The 18,086-nt window shown below is 40.2% G+C and overlaps 1 protein-coding gene across 1 annotated transcript in view; it reads left to right on the top strand.

The window, feature by feature from the left end:
• Positions 1-9,030: 9,030 nt before the first annotated feature.
• The window catches only part of CPNE8 (copine 8), a 219,232-nt gene continuing 210,176 nt past the window's right edge, over positions 9,031-18,086 (top strand). Inside the window, exon 1 of the mRNA XM_066258094.1 lies at positions 9,031-9,514. Coding sequence (XP_066114191.1) covers positions 9,378-9,514 — 137 coding nt within the window. The 5' untranslated portion in view covers positions 9,031-9,377. The remainder of the gene's footprint in view (positions 9,515-18,086) is intronic.

The following is an 18,086-nucleotide window of genomic DNA, read 5'->3' as shown; positions in this document are numbered from 1 at the left end:
GCTTCAGCTACTAACTATAAGCTATTGACTGCAACCTGGACAATTCCATCCCATCACCACAGCCTGAAATGTTGTTGGCCATCCCACTTGAGTGCTCAGCTTTCTCCTGAACAACAGTGTATCAAAGCAAATTTCAACAGTCACTGGCTGCACAACAACTAACTCATCAGTCAATATGCTGGGTGCAGGAGGTAATCAGTGAAAAAGGACTGGTCCTCATGCTCTTGAAGCTCACAGTCTAGCAGGGAAAACAGATACCAAGCAAGTTGTCACACAACACTTATTTAAAAAATATATTTAAGGTAAAAGGTGCTATGACCCAGCTTATTTTGGGCATTTAGTTTGATGCTGCAGGATTAAAATAGTATATACTTCAAATCCTTTTATGTGAATATTTCTTCTCCATATTCTTTTGAAAAGTTTCACAATTTTTTAGGCCTGACCATTCTGACTTATTCTTGCAAATGGATTTCTTCCAGCAGCCTTGAAAAATGAACCTCTGAATTAGTTGATTTAGAGAAAACTTGCTTGGGTAAAACTTTAGATAAAGTTGGAGGCTGAACACATTTATCAAAGTAATACCTGTTCTTTGTTTAGTAAACATGATAAGAATAAGTCCTTGTAAAATTCTTACCACAGGTCCCTTTTAAAGACAGCTGGATTTCAAGAAGTGTAAGGTTTATTTTATGAAAATTCTTAAAGTTAACTAGTTATTATTGGATAATAGTAGTCAAAAGAATGTCTATATCTCTAGAAGAAATGTAAACTACCATTTTTCTTTACTAGATATCAAGAATCTTAGAATTAGCCCTTCTCTGTGCATTAAGTATATTGTCCTGTTAAATTAATTATTTAAAAATAATGCAAAAATATCTATTGGACATTTTGGATAGGTCATGAGGGATGAACAGGAGTTTGACCAAGTAAAAATGCAGTTAAGAAGAGATTTATAAAATGAAAAATAAAATCTTCAAGAAGGAGAGGAGCAGGGTAGGTTAGAACGGCTCAAGGGAAGCCACGTGACTGATTTATAGAAAATGTGGATCCCTTTAGTCATATGAGCTATGTAAGTAATTTAAAATTATTACCTGGCAGATAGGTGACAGTTCTTGGAAAGCAACTGGGCAGCTACTTGAAAAAATAAAGCTAGAGGATTTAAACCATTATCACCAAATTATTATTATTAACATGACTCTCATTTTAAATGCTAAGCACTAATTGAGTTACACACATTATCATTCATTTTCACCAACTGTGTATCATAGACAATAGTATCATTTTAAAGATAAAAATATTGAGGCTCAGAGATATTTGCAAAGGTTTTGTTGAGGCAGTGACATCTAACCCGGAATGTGAAGAATAAGTGTTAGTTAGGGAAAGAGGCACAACAGTCCTGGCAGAGATGACATGAATGATTTTGGCAGGAGTTTGAGAGGACCAGATTAATGTTTTATAAAGTTCATACCAGTGGCAGAATGGGGAGCAGATTGGAAAAGGGTATGAATGCAAACTGGAAGGCAGGTATAAGGGCATTACATTTTCCCAGGTGGAAGATGGTAGTAAACTGAACTAAAGGTTGTGCTAGAGGGAAGTGAAAGTAGAATAGATTTCAGAAATATTTGGATGTAGAATAGATTGCCAGTACTGTCCAGTAAACCTCTGCAGTGTGAAGGAAATGTTCTGTAGTATACTATCTAATTAATAGGGTGGCCACTAACCATATGTGGCTATTGCATATTTGAAATACAACTAATGCACTTGACCAGTTGGTGGTGCAGTGGATAGAGCATCAGGCTAGGACGTGGAGGACCCAGATTTGAAACCCCGAGGTCGCCAACTTGAACGTGGGCTCATCTGGTTTGATCAAGGCTCACCAGCTAGAGCCCAAGGTCGCTGGCTTGAGCAAGGGGTCACTCGGTCTGCTGTAGCCCACCAGTCAAGGTACATATGAGAAAGCAATCAATGAATAACTAAGGTGCCGAAATGAAGAATTGAAGCTTCTCATCTCTCTTCTTGTCTGTCCCTCTCTCTGTCTCTTTCTGTCTCTCTCTGTCCCTGTCACACACACACAGACATGCACACACAAAGAAATATAACTAATGCAACCGAGGAACTCCATTTTTAATTTTACTTAATATTAATTAATTTAAATTTAAATAGCCACTTGTGATTTGTGGCCACTCTACTAGACAGAACAGGATTGGGTAACTTTAGCTTACTTTCCTTTCACATATTGTCTCTCAAATTATAAGGACTTTTAAAATAACCTCACTGTATCCAAATTTACAGTCTCCTTCCATGGTGAGTTTGGTCTTCTCACTACTGTACAAACATGTGCAGTACTATTTTTACTTCTATATTTGTTTATATTTCCATACTTATCTTGTTCTGTCCTCTCTTTATACTATTAAAAAATATCAAGACCTGGCCATGGCCCAGTGGCTCAGTGGATAGAGTGTCGCCCCAGCATGCCAAGGTCACCGGTTCCATCCCTAGTGAGGGCACTTGCAGGAAGCAACTAACAAGTACACAACTAAATGGAACAGCTAAGTGGAAAAATGAATTGATACTTCCCTCTCTTCCTCTCTCTGTCTCCCCTTTCCCTTCTTTTTCTTTTTCTCTCCCAAGTCAATGGAAAAATTTAAAAAAAAATCAAGTCCCATTTTCCCAGTAAAGTTTTAATGGTTTTTCTTTCTCAATATGTCTTTCCTTGAGCATTAGTCACGTCAGTCTATACCACATGCTCTCATGACAAGTCGCAGCTTATTATTTTCTCTTTATTTTTAATTGGTATGACGAGTTGATGCTGGGCCTGACACTAAACTAATCCTTGAAAGCTGAGAACATATTCTTCATATTTTCTGTATTTCTTCCATCTCTGTTTAGTATATAGTTAGCAAAGCCATTCTTGAAGGCAAGACCTTGCTTACTACTATGATCCCACTCATTACAGTATATGCTACAAGACTTCTGGATCCTTATATAGATTTATTTTTTTCAAACAGAACAAATGAAAAGTAATGGAAAAATCAGATCAGTGTTACTTTCTGTAATGAAGGACATATACTGTGTTTTTCCTTCCATAAGACACATTTTTCCCCCCAAAAGTGGAGGTGAAAATGCCCATGCATCTTATGGAGCAAACGTTCATTATTTTTTAGCTGCTGCGGGGTGCTGTGTAGGTAAACATATGCAGAATGAGTGCCTGTTGGACCATAATCATACCTGCCACGGAATCTCTTGGTTCTGGTTTCCACAGTTGCATGCAGTGCAGGAGAGAAGGCAAGCATTGTTGTTTGGGCGCATTCATCTGGCATCATCAAGGGCAGACGTGAGAGGCGCGCTGCAGTGGTGGAGGGTTGCGCTGCAGCTGCTGGAGCTCTGTGCGAAGTGCTAACGTCACTTGCTGCCCTATTAGTGCTTGACCAGTTTAGAAAACATATTAGCAAAACCACAAAAAAAACTTTAAAGAAGTGAAGATTCATTTAACTATAATGCCTGGGGGTTTTACCAGCCAGTTGCAACCTCTCGACATTTCCATCAACAAACTGTTTAATGTCTTTATGCGAGAAGAGTGGAAGAGATTGATGGCTGCTGGTAATCCTGATCTGACACCAACTGGATGAATGAAGAGACTCACTATCACTCAAGTTTGTGAATGGGTGAAAACATCATGGCAGTCAGTGAAGAATGAAACCATGGTACAGTCATTCAAAAAATGTGGCATTAGCAATGCCTTAGATGGCACCAAAGATGGTATCATATATGAAAATAGCAAAGAAAGTGACACCAGTGATTGTGAACAACTGAGTTTCTTAAATTCTGACACTAGCAATGATGAGTTCCTGGGGTTCTCGGACAACTAGAAGAATATTTGAACATTAAAGTCTCTTCTCATTTGTTAATAACAGTGCTAATGGTTGTTAATACTGCTGTTGAGTTTACATTGTTGAAATATTATTGTGGTATATTTTATTAAATATTTTAACACACCATTTGGTTCAGAAGATTTTTTTTTCTTATTTTTCTCCTTAAAACCCTAGGTGTGTCTATGCTCAGGTGCGTCTATGGTCAGGTGTGTCTTATGGTCAGGTGCATCTTATAGTCAGGTGCACCTTATGGAGCAAAAAATATGGTAATTATTTTAGCCTTAATTGAATTGACTCTTTTTAGTGGGTAGTCTCCAAAGATGACTTTTAATTCCTTCTCTCACAATATGTGTATGCTGTTCCACTCTTTAAGTCCACTCAGACACCTCTCCTGCCTGCTTTGAATTTGGGCTAGCCTTATGACTTGCTTTGACAAATAGAAACCAGTGGAAGTGAGATTGAGCTGGTTCCAGATCTAGCTTTCTTAGAGCTTCCACTTTGGCTCTAGGAAAGCCAGTCACCAATGATGTATAGTTCTGGCTAAACTAAAGAATGAAGAGAAACCAGGGATGCCACATGGAGGAAGAGCATTGAGCTGCCAGACATGGTAAGGAAGACTTCTTGAAATTTCCAAGCTAGCCACCCTCTAGCTGAGTGCAACCATGTGCATGACCCCAGTTGATACTATATGAACAGGACTGCCTATCCAAACTCTACCCTGACTGCTGACTCAAAGAATCATGAAAAAGAGTAAAACTATCGTTGTTTTGAGTGGTTAAGTTTTGGAGTGGTTTATTACATAGCAATAGATAACTGAAATACTATCTTTAAAAAAAAAAAAAAGAAGATTCAGTCATAGCAAGATAACTAACTTCAGTTTAATTACTGATCCACCCCTTCCCAAATCCTCACAGGTTCATAGTGTCTCTTTATTGAATAGCCAGTGGTTGAGCCAAATGACTCCGTAGTAATGGAAAACTTAGTATTACCCAAACCAACCCAAGACCCTCAAAACACAATTTGAAATATGTTCTTCTGTATGCTTAAATTTAAGTATGAATTTCTGAAATTGAAAACCTGATGTATTCTAAATGGTGTCTTGAGTATAAAATTTTTAATTTATCAAACACAGAAAAAAGTTGTTATTTGAGAATAGGCTTACCTAAAGAACCATCCAAGATCTCTTGAAAAGGTTTTACTTGATTAGAATATCAGAACTAACATTTCTGGACACTTATTCACAACACATCTTAATCTTGCTGTTATTTGTAATATTTTAAATCTAATATTTTTTTCTGACTGCCTTGATCATTGGAAAGGTGGTATTTAAATATTGGTAAGATAATTATTTTATTTAGTCACAAAGGTAACTTCAAGCTATAGATATTAATTAGTAATATTACCTATTTTAATGCCTGAAATGATTGATTTATTTTCATATTTGATCCACTTTGGGTAAACTATCTTCAAATGGTTAGCAGGTCAGAGAGAAGGCAGGTAGGTACTCAGAGAATATGTTTTGGAGACTCATCAAAATGTTTTCCCTCAGCTGTAGTTTTCCCATAATTAAACAGCTAGTCCATTCCTTGCTATTATATAAGTTTATTTTATAAACTGTGCCTTTATAGAGCAAGGTAAGTGGCTAAATTGATTATATAGTTATCTATAGAGTTTAAGTAGTGGCATAGCTATCTATTTTCTTCAATTTCCTGAGGACATTTTGAAGGTGAGCATATGGCACTGCTGGCATTTCTGACTTGTCTTGGGCTGCAATAGTTGTGAGGCCCAACTGAGCAAATTTTCCACTGATGTAGCTATAGCCTGAAGAACTGCTCGGCGCAATTTGTTTTGGATTTCTGTGTGAGCTGAGGCAGCACTTGCCAGGTAAGGTAAATAAACTTTGTCCTTATAAGGATATGTTCTTTCAGGCTAGCTGATTCTTTTTGACCATGCTATTTTGTAAATAAATGCTTCTGGAAAATAATGAACAGTGACAATTTAATTTACAAACCGAAGGCTTCTCTAATCTTGTGGAATAATAAAATCTCGTAAATAAAAACTCTGATTCATTCTGTATAATCTCCACCCAGTCATCCATCTTCTTGCCAGGAGAAGCTTTACCTTTCAGGTCACGCACAGTGCCCAAGTACATAGTAAACATCCAACTAAATTTTACGGAATCACTGACTTGGTGAATAATGGTTGCTTATACATTTTAGTAAATAAAATTCATCTTTAATTTTTAACATACTCTAAAGGCATTTCTGTTATTTAAATACATTTTAAGAAGTCCAAATTTTTGAGTAAAAATAATTTAAAATAAAAGTTTAAAGAAACAGACATGTCATAATTATTAGATTAAAATTATTTTTAAAAATTGTAATCTTTATGTATTCTGCTATGTTAACAAAGAGTGAAAATATTTTAAAAGTTTTGTCATTAAAAGCTTACTTGAACAATGATGAACTTATGAGTACTGAATGTATAAGAAACTCTCAAAACTCAAGAATAATAAAACAACTCAGTAAAAATGAACAAAAGCTTTGGACAGTTTATAAAAGAAGACCTACAGGTAGCAGATAAGCACATGAAAATATGCTAGTCATTAGTCATTTATCCACAGTGAGACCCACATGACAACATCATTAGTCATTAACCCACTCCTACACAACTATTAGATTGGCTAAAATTTAAACGAGTAACATAAGTGTTGCTATGAATGAGAAACAATTGAAACTCATATAATGCTGTAGGAATGGAAAATAGTAAAACTATTTTGGAACAATTTAGTAGTTTCTTAAAAAGTTAAATATTCACATTCCATATGATCCAGCTATTTCACTCCTAGATATTTACTCCAAAGTAATGAAAGCATATGTCTACATGAAGACTTCTACGTAAATGTTCATAGCAGTTTTATTTATAATAGCCCAAACTTGGGAACATCTTAATGTTTATCCATGAGTGAATGGAAACACAATTTGTTGCACATCTATACAGTGAAATAGTAGCCAGCAATAAAAATAAATTAACTAATGATGCACTCAACAACATGGATGAATTTTGAAAGAGTTTTTTTTTTTATTAATAATTTTATTTTTTTAATGGGGTGACATCAATAAATCAGGGTACATATATTCAAAGATAACAAGTCCAGGTTATCTTGTTGTTCAATTATGTTGCATACCCACCACCCAAAGTCAGATTGTCTTCTGTCACCTTCTATCTTGTTGAAAGAGTTTTGCTCAGAAGAAGAAGCCCCAGAAAAACAGTACATGTTGTATGATTTCATATACAATATGTATATTTATAGAAATGCAAATATATCTACAGTGATATAAAGAATATCATTAAAAAAAAAGAAGCCTGACCTCTGGTGGTGCAGTGGATAATGTGTTTATCTGGAACATTGAGGTTGCAGGTTCAAAACCCTGGGCTTGCCTGGTCAAGCTACATATGAGAGTTGATGCTTCCTGCTCCTCCCCACTTTCTCTCTCTATCTCCTCTCTAAAATGAATAAGTAAATAAACAAAAAATTAAAAAAAAAAGAATATCATTAGTGCCTTCAGAGTATTTTTAGAGGTAAAAGGGAAACTGATTACAAAAGGGACATGAGAAAGCTTGTGGGGTGATAGAATGGGTTAATATTTTGATTGTGATGGTTTTCCAGGAGTATATATGGATTGAAATTTATTAAATGGTATAACTGAATTATGGGAAGTTTATTATATTGATATATCAATTACAGCTCAATAAAGTGGAAAAACTTAAGAAGTAAACTTCTTATGAGTTGAATACTATTTTAAAGTTCTCAACGTTTATTTCTTCAGTTGGCTTCTATACAATAAACGTCTTGTTAGCTTAAGAAAATGCAGAAGGTCTCTTCCCCCAACTTAATATTGGGCAAAATATTAGAATTGTACGGAGTTTTAGGGCATTTCCAAATTGTAATAAATGACAGTTTAATCTGTGATAGGGAAAGAGGGAGGAAGGAAGAGAAACAGAGAACCTCTGGACGTAAAGGGTGTTAAGTGGTGGATGAGATCAGAAACAGAAACCAAGAATGAAACATGAAAGGATACCTGGCAGGGGGAAGCGACAAGATTGTGTCCTCACCTGCATTCTATAGGTTCGCTAGGCAAGTGGCTCCAAATGGGTTGAAATGTTACAACTTATGTCAGGTCTTCACTCATGAAAATTGTTCCTCCCTGAGTTAGTCTTACCGGTTGGAAACTCAGTATTTGGACCACTAAATGAAAGCGGACACCCGCCTTCTACTCTCCTTGTCTGCCTTCCACTGCGTCCTGTTCTTGGTCATCCCTGGTGGCGAGCGCCCCGGGACCCGCAGGCGCACGGGTGAGGCTGGAGCAAAGGTGCTGACAATAAAGGTCGCTGACATGGAGGTGAGCGGAGGGTACCTCCTTATGCTTTCCCGCTTCTGCCTCCTGGCAACCGTCTGGCTGCCTCGGAATCCGGTTGCCCAAAGGCGGCGCTGCCTGGCACCTTTGCTTCTATCATTCAGTTCCGTTCAGGTGTTGCCGGGTGGGATTCTGGGTGAGAAAGCTGCGTTATAGGGTTGTGACCTCCGGTTTTTAAAGGCAGAACTTAAATGCATTTGGAAATGAGGGGGCGCAGAAGAACCCTGATTGTAGAAGAATTGTCACCATTAGACCCCACGTTCCGAAGAACTGAGGGAACAGGGAAAACAGATGACTCCTCTAAATCCCAAATAGCCCCCCCCCCCACCTTAGAGTCCAATCTGCTCCCGCATGGTCCCAAATATTGACCTGCCACTTGACCACCGCTCACAGAAGGTTGGAGATCGTCCTCATGTCCCTTCGTTCCCAACCCTCAAGTGGCGGAGGGCAGGCACTTCTAGAGCAGGGACCCGACTCATCTGCCCGAGGGCATGGCGGGAGGGACCCCCGTGGGCTTCGAGGGTGCGGTGAGGACCAGCGCGGGGTGGGGACGGGTGGACTTAGGATAGAGGAGTTAGGAACCAGCAGAGGCGCCCACACGTCCAGCCTCCAACCCAGGCGAAGCTGTGTGACATCCCGCTTCACACCTGATTGACAGGAGGGAGTCACGGCCCAGGAGGCGGGTGTGGGAGTGCAGAGGCGGAGACAAAACGCAATCCGCACTCAAAGCGGGCCAGGGCTTGCTCTCCTAGACGGTCTGTGTCTGGTGCCGCCTTTCCTGCCAGGCTGTCCCGTGGCTTCGCGGAGCCTTTCAGAGCCAGGAAAGGATTACGGAGTGTCCCCTGCTGGGAGAGCTGCCTGCAAGGAGGGGGCAGGGAAGCCGACAGCCCGGGGCGCCACTTCCCCGGCAGCTTCAGCCTCAGGCGGGACTAACTCGCGGTTCCCTCGGGGCCCTGAGCACAGGTCTGCCTTCTCACTCCCGCCTCCTTCCCGCGAGCTGCCTCCGCCTCCTCCCTCCGCCGCCACCCTCCACCCCCATTCCAGTCTGTCTGAAGCCGGGCTCGGAGCCCTCCGTCTGCCCGAGCTCTGGATGTGGGCGCCGGACAAGTCCACGGCGCTTCCACCCAAGATGGACAGCCGCTACACCAGCACCGCGGGCATCGGGGACTTGAACCAGCTGAGCGCGGCCATCCCGGCCACGCGGGTGGAGGTGTCGGTGTCCTGCAGGTGAGGACGCAGCCTTCCTCCTCCCCCCTCCTGCCCTCCCTTTGCGTGGTTGGTGGCGCGTGCCGAGCGCTCGGGATACTCCGAGGCTGGGAGCGGATGAGAAGTTGCGCGCCGAGTGGCCGACACCCCAGTTGTGTGTCTGTAGTCACCAGAGAGCGGGTAGCGGAACCAGAAGCGAGCGGTGGGTTACGGGACTGCGACTTTTTGTTTTCTTTCTGGGAAATGGTGTAAAAGTTGGCTGAGCTGTGACTCAGCGGTCAGAACCCCTGCCGCCGCCCACTTTACGTCCCAAACCCGAGCTGTGTGGCTGGGTGATGACGGAAATCGAAGGGGACAGCGTTCCCAAAAGCTTTTGTGACCGCTGCGCGCGGTGGCCCGGGACTCACCCTGCCACCGACCGCGGCAGCTTCCTTCCCACCCACTTCCTGGAGCCTCCCGGCTTGTCCTCCTCCCCCACCTTCCCGGCTTTGTGCCTCCCGCCTGATAGGTAGAGATTTCGGCTCCCTCCCTGCAGACGAATCTGCGCCTTACCTAAAATCTGGGCAGTCACGATTTTCTGCCAGCAAGTAGACACATTTGGGTGATGTTAACAACCGACAGCTTCGCCCAAGGACTGTAAATTTCAAACTCCTCTGCCTTACGTTCTTTAGGTCACTTTCCCTGTAAATCAAACAGCCCAATTTGCTATTTCGCAGATTTTGAGGAGATGGGCGGGCTAAAACTAAATTGATAATGACTGCAGGAAAAGGGGAATTTGCGAATATATAATTCACTCTCTTGTTGGCATACTTTGATCTCTCTCATTGGAAAACTCTCTTCTCATTTGTCCGCTTGGGCCCCAACATTGTTTTCATGCCCTCAAATCCTCCTTTTCCTTTCCTCGCTAAAATTTACCTTAAAAAAAATCTAATAAGCATGGGGAATCTTTCATGTAAATAAGCCCTGGAGCTTAAAATGCTGTCAACCTAGTGGTATTTGATTTTGCATTTTCACAAGACAAGGTTGAAAACCAAAGGAATGATTTTTGGGGGGAGGGGGGATTTGAATTCAAGCACCAACAACTCAGGTGGAGGTGTTAATTAGCAATCCCTGAAACGTTATCCCATGATTGCTTGATTCTCTTACTGCTGACCTCAAACTGTGGAAACAATAATGCTGATAATGATAGCTGAACATTGAGCTCTTGTCTGACTGTGTGGTCACAGTTTTAAGTGCTTCCACAGATTTCTGTCAATTGAACAGGTGAAGCTGAAGCTGTATGGAAAAACTCTTTTTAGACATTAATTTTCTAGACCTTTTTTGTTTTTTACTCTTGAGGTTGGCTTTGGATGCTAGAGGGAGGTTACTAATATATACTGATAATGCATGGTCAGAAGTTCTGTGTTAACAAAATTTTATAGAGTTCTCATCCTCTGTCAAACATCTTACAAAGTCTGAATGCAGTGTGGCCTGTACATGGAATGGATATAAATATGTTGTAAATTACATCTGAAATTCCTATAAGCTCTTTAGCACAATTATACCTTTAGAGAAATTATACCTTAGCTGGTCTTTCTGCCAGTAGGGTCCACATTTCATCACCTTGGGTTATTGTTACTATCCTTATTTCCTGGATGCTTGTTTGCTGTGAGTATGCTGGAATCCTGAAGTATACTGGCTTTCAGGCAGTTTCTTTCAGCTTGCTTCCTTGAACCCTGGAAATACCCTTGTTCCAGCCTTTTTTCACGCCTCTGATTTGGTGTCTTGTTTTTAAGTTTTCAAATAGATAGACCAAAAAAAAAAAAAAAAAAAAAAGGAAAAGTTCTGAAAGAGACTACCTACTGTACTTATATTGTTAAGAATTGAATCTTGTAATTATAGATGGTGTTCTGTGGGCTTTGGCATGAGACCTGGTTACAGATTCTGGCTTTGTGACTTGTTACCTTGGAGCAATGTCTTACTTAATCTAAGCTTCCTAAAGTGAGGATAATTGTGGTATTTATTTCATATAGTGTTGTCAGAGTTTAATAAGATGATGTCTAAAAAGTGCTCACACAATGTATGACACAAAGAAAGTGTTAACAAATGTTATTATGATACTGGCAATAGTATTTATTGAATAAATGTATTATATGATCCAGTTATGATATTCTGTAAATAGTCCTTTTCTTTTGAATTTAGGAAATTGGTTAAAGAAGACAAGGATAGAAGCAGCCTTGAGATACAATTCCTTCTTTCTCTTTGTCCTTTGATGTACATCAAGAGCATATATCCTAGGATGCTTGTGGGGATTTCATTTAGCAACCAGACAGAACTGTAGGCCTCTTAGCCTTACAATGGCGAACTGAGTGAAAAATTAGCATAAAACAAGTGCTCAATAAATTCCCACTTTGTATTCTTCCTTACACATTTGTGTCTAAAATTTATCACTATTCTAGGATTATTTGCAAATGACAGCTAACCTAAGAAGTCTACAAACACAGAATTCTCTCACTGCTTTTATAATCGCTAATTTCTCAATCAGAGAAAATTACAAAAATCACCAAAAGCATGTGTTAGAAACAGTGCAACAAACTAAAGTCCCAGGGAAAACAGGAAAAGTTAGAGCCCTCTGATGATTTGCTGACACTTAACAAGCAACTCAGCCATAGAATCCCTTTTGATAACATCTTTTCACTGTTCCCAGTCTAAGGTTTTTAAAAGCATTATAACGTTTTTATCTTCATTTGGGGGGGAGGTGAGAAAATCAACAATTGAAGCTTGATGCTCAATATGATTCCTGGAAATCATTTAATCTATTCACTGACCAAGTGCTTGAGTGTCTTTTACCAGGCTTATACCAGGCTTCATGTGAAATGCAAGAGAAATTCTCTGAAAAATGTAAAATGTGGTTGGGAGATAAATATGACATAACATGAAACTGTAGGTCAGGGTAGGATAGGGAAGGAACAGATGATTGTGGAACAGAGTGATTGGACTATATTACAAAGTGGATATGGGACTCAAGGGAAGACAAGACAGATGGACATGGTTTGCTTTATAGAAGGCATTGTACATAGAGGTTTTGTAGTGGCTACAAAATTGGTGTGTTAGGATGACAAGTATACTTTTCTTGCTGGATTTAGGTAGAAATAAGCTCCTACTCTTTGACATTGCTTCTACCCATTATTTAGTCCTTGGATTAGTTTTTCTTTATTATGTTAATTAATAGATTTAAAGTTAATTGAATTACCTAATTAAAACATCTGCAGCTGAAATGATACAACCTGAGAAATAGAAAATAACACCTATAATATTCCTATTTTATTCTGAAAACAGATCAATTATAATGAGATAAAACCAATGTGAAAAATAATATACAGTAATCACCTGTTTTCCCTGGGACCTTAGTTTGTTGCACTGTTTCTAACACATGCTTTTGGTGATTTTTGTAATTTTCTCTGATTAAGGAATTAGTGATTATAAAAGCAGTGAGAGAATTCTGTGTTTGTAGACTTCTTAGGTTCGCTGTCATTTGCAAATAATCCTAGAATAGTGATATATTTTAAAGACGAATGTGTAAGGAAGAATACAAAGTGGGAATTTATTGAGCACTTGTTTTATGCTAAGCATTCTAAAAAGTCCTTGACCTGGCCATAACTCTGCCTGCTCTTCCAGCACTCCTCACAGGTACTCTGTGACTGAACATGGTCTAAGAAATATGTGCTAAAACATGTCCCAGATAAATATGTGCTAAAACACAAAGAAAAGGAACAGTCCCAAAGCATGTGCTGTTGTCTTAGTGGATTGAATCCTTTTTGTTCTGTCTTCTCTTTCTTATCTTGATTAGCTTGGGCTTTTTCAAGGGTCAGGTCAAGCGCCCCTTTCTGTTATGACTTCTCTTGCAAGCTGAATTTTGCTGTTTCCCCAAAGCAATTGGTATGTAGCAGAAGCATAGTGTTGGGGAAAAAAATTTCCTCTGCACTTCAAAGTTCTTCTGGCTGGTGTAATTTTTAGAGTTTCTCCCAAGTCTGCTGTTTCTTCAAAATAAACCAACCTAACATAATATCCCCAAAGAGGCATATTTTGGGGTGGCAGACTTACTCTACTTCTACAGTTGCTCTGCAAGTCTTAATTTTTGTATTCTCCTTAAGGACAAGGTTTGTCTCTTGTGTCCATGTTGTTGAGGTAAGAACATCCAAATCTGTAAAAGAATTTATTTGAACCCAATGTAGAAGATATGCCTCATAACAAAATCTCAACAAATGAGAAAAATGTCTCTCAGAACGACAGTGCACAGTTGCTTTTATGCATTTGGAATCAAGGTGGGGACATAAGGAAGACTACCAGGGAAGTGAGAGAAAGCAAGGCGGGGGTTGGATTATGGAAGAATTAAGATTATGTGCTCTGGTAAGGGTGATTGTACTTCCCAGAGGTCTGAAAAGGGCATTTTAAAGGTGTGTTAACCTAGATGCATAGGAACAATAGACAGGGCTTGTTTCAGGAAAAGGTAAACCTTTTAATAGAGAAGTTATATTATGCCTGAGTGACTACTTACCGTGACCTTTTCCTCGTTAGGAATTTATTGATTGGTCACCCTGTGAATTTACTTTGTATTACTTGACTTGTCAGTTTTATTTTAGAACCTTTTTTTCGTCTATGATACTATAGTCTGAGCTTGGTACAGAATATGTAGTCAGTAAATGCTGGGTGCTGTAATTCTTTGAATGAATCATCTGGCACCGGGAAGGCACTTTGCCTGTTAAAATACAGACTCCTAGGCTCCCACACCAGATTTATTGAATCAGTACATAGGTTTACCACATACTGGTTAGTCACATTAAACTTTTTAATCAACTAGTTTAATGAGCAAATGACTTGATCTGGATTAGCAATACCTGCCCTACTAAGGTATTCAGGTGACACTTTTCAATAACCAGCTAGAGCTGGTTTAAATGGGATTGAGACAGGAATTTGTATGTCAGTTACATAAAGTGGTTATTAAAAATTAAATATGTAAACCTAAAATTAAATAAACTACATTTTTTTTCTTCTTTTCCAAGTGAGAGGAAGGGAGATAGAGCAACAGACTCCCATATGTGCCCCGATCAGAATCCACCCAGCAATCCCTGTCTGGCGCTGATACTCTGTCCATCTGGGGCCATGCTTGCAACAGAGCTATTTTTATCACCTGAGGTGGAGGCCCCATGGAGCCATCCTCAGTGCCCAGGGCTGATGCACTGGAATCAATCGAGCCATGGCTACAGGAAGGGAAGAGACAGTGAGAGAGAGAGAGAGAGAGAGAGAGAGAAAGGGGAGGGGTAGGGGTGGAGAAGCCAATGATCACTTCTCCTGTGTGCCCTCATTGGGAATCGAACCTGAGACATCCACACACTGGGGCCAATGCTCTATCCATGAGCCACCAGCCAGCGCGATAAATTACGTATAAAAAGAAAGTTAAGCCTGACCTGTGGTGGCGCAGTGGATAAAGTGTCAACCTGGAAACACTGAGGTTGCTGGTTCAAAACCCTGGCTTGCCTGGTCAAGGTACATATGGGAGTTGATGCTTCCAGCTCCTCCCCCTTCTCTCTCTCTCTCTCCCCCCTCTCTAAAATGAATGAATGAATAAAATAAAAAAGTTAAGGCATACTAAAAAGTTATCACTAATGTTACTATTGCCTGTATTCTTTACTATCATCTATGCTTAACTTTTTAATCTGTGTGGTGAAAATATGCAGTTGCTCATCTCTTCTCAATCCATGTTCAATGACATCACATTGGTAGCTTGAAATCGGCCATGGTGGAAATATTTTTACTAAGGAAATTGGCAAACACTGCATATCAGGGCTTGATTATTATTTTGTTATTATCTGCACTTAAGACATTCTGTGGGAATCACTTAGCCCTACAGAATTTACAATTACAAATATTATGTATTATGTGTAAATTGTGTGCTCAGCTACACATTATATCAGTAAAATTTATAATAAATTAGGTCAACACACACACACACACACACACACACATACATACACACTTAGTGTTTTATTGGAGAGCCTGTAAAACATAGACTTACTTTTACATCATTGTTTATAGGCCCTTTTGTAAAAGAAAAAGTGTCATACAAAGGAAGAATATTGCTGTTGTTAAACCATCATTGTTTGAAACAGGAGTGTTAAATTCAGCATGGTGTCTGGTATTACTTTTCTATTGGCCTAAGTGGGGTTGTGTGATTTTTTTATGGTCTGTGAAAGGTTGTGACAGCCTGCAAGGATGGTATGAATGAAACAGAAAGATGATTGAAATTTTGTATGCTTTTCACTGGTTTCTTCTCCTTTACCTGTGGTCCTTCCACATCTTTATTCTCTTACTTCAAAGGCTTTTGTTTGTTTCTCTGTTTCTCCATCCACTGGTGACATACACCTTGCAAGTTTGTGTGTCACAGTTTCAGTTACACTTCCTGATGAACTGACCATCTGAGAAAGCAAGTGCAGATTACAAAGGAGAATCTGATTAGCCCGTGGGAATAGGCCCAGTCTGAAGCTGATGGCTATGCTGTTCTGGTGAGCTCTGGTAGAAGAGAATCCATCCAAGTGTACAGATGCAGTTGGGGGGCTCTACTCTGAGCCACGTGGGTTTAGCTCTTAGACACACTTTACCCTTCTTTCGTCAAAAAGTTTGAAGTTTGTGTGTTTGAATGATGTGGTTAGCTGATAAATGATGTTATTGTAAGCTAGGACATTTAGAATTCCTGTTAGCCTGTTAATGAAGCATATGACCGGTGAACAGGAAGCTGTGGCACGTCCTTAACATCTCATTTTCAGGTCTCTGCAGCTCCTGAGTTCTTGTGGTTTAAAAATGCAGTCACCTCACTGTGCTTTTTTTTTGGGTTATATATCTATATTAGCCTCAGATGTATATATATCTGAGGCTAATATAGATATATAAATATATATTATATATTATATATTAGCTATATATATAAATATAGCTATATATATATATATATATTAGCTTCAGAGTTTAGGAAAATTTGTTCTAAGGTTATTTCTGGACAGTGATTTAAAAAAAATTATTGATTGATTTTAGAGCAAGAAAGAAAGCAACATTGACTGCTCCTGTATGTGCCTGACTGACTGGGGACCGAACCTGCATCCCCTGCACATCGGGATGATGCGCTAATCTCCCATGCTTTCCAGCTAGGACTGAACAGTGATTTTGAAAGTTCAGTGTGAGAGAAAAGTCTTACTCATATCCTTCCAGTAGTGTTTTGGTCTATCCTGCATTTGTTAGCATTTAGGGCCTGGGGTGTTCTAAAAGAGAGTCCTTTGATGTGGAGAGTAGTAGTCCAGAAGCAATTCACAAAGCTAGACCCTACTGAATAGTGTTTTGAGGCTGTGCTGTTTTAGGTACGTTATTTGTAGTATAACAAGCAAGAACCTTCATTTCTTTTTTGAATTTACTCAAGGCAGGGAGGAAATTCAAAAACAGTTCCTCTCAGAAATGCAAATTGAACCGCAATGAGATACCACCTCACACCTGTCAGTTTGGCACTCATTAACAAAACAAGGCACAGTAAGTGCTGGCGAGAGTGTGGAGAAAAGGGAACCCCCTGCACTGCTGGTGGGAATGCAGACTGGTGCAGCCTCTGTGGAGAACTGTATGGGGTTTCCTCAAAAAATTGAAGATGGAACTGCCTTTTGACCCAGTGTAAAGCCAGTAGCCACGGCCACCATCACAGCAGCCAGGCCCATGCAGGTTTGCATTGGATTCGAACAGTCAGTAAAGAAACAACGGAGCCAAAAACTGGGCCATTGTTGGGCAGATAAAATATATTATTCTCACTTTGTTAAAGACGGTGCTGCCCAGGAGGAGGCCGTCGCCCAGGTGATATTAATATGTGTTGAGAATCCTTGTAGCCTGGGGCTTGGTTTTGGGATTGAGCCTTTCCTACCCTTTTTGATGTGGGGTGGCACAATCCAATCATGCCTCAGAGAAGTGACTTTGTATTAGAGACTTCCCTATTGTGTATACTGGATTAAAGGTTTGGATTTCTACACTATAAAATAGGGGCAGAATAGGAGCTTGCGCTCTTGGTTCCTGGGATGATTAGCATGAGAGAGCAGAGGGAGCAGAGCAGAGAGCAGAAAGAGGCCATAGAATTAAAGACTATGGCCCACCAGTTTGTGGCTCTGTTGTTTCTTTACCGACTGTCTGAATCCAATGCGAACCTGCACTGGCCAGGCTGCTGTGATGGCGGCCCTGGCTACTGGCTTTACAGCCATCATCTTTAATCCTAGCTTGCACCCGGCCGGCAAGTAAAAAACACACACTGGGCTCCAAAACCCATTCACATTCAGTGCTCACAAAGCTACTGACTTATCCGAGTTTCCTAGAATCAAAGGTTTCTAGCTCACCAGATTTATTCACCTCTGTTCCCCATCTCCTTCCTTCTCCCTGCACAAATTCTGCACAAACTGGCCTCTCACTCAACACTCGCCATCTTGGCTGCTCCTGGCCTCCTCCATGTGGCCTTTCTCTGCTCTCTCCTATCTGCTCTCCTCTCTAATATTAATCTCAGGAACCAAGAGAGCAAGCTCCTGTTCTGCCCTCA

This window comes from Saccopteryx bilineata, chromosome 2, assembly GCF_036850765.1.
Source record: "Saccopteryx bilineata isolate mSacBil1 chromosome 2, mSacBil1_pri_phased_curated, whole genome shotgun sequence".
NCBI lineage: Eukaryota > Metazoa > Chordata > Mammalia > Chiroptera > Emballonuridae > Saccopteryx > Saccopteryx bilineata.
This window is presented reverse-complemented; position numbering and strand designations above follow the sequence as displayed.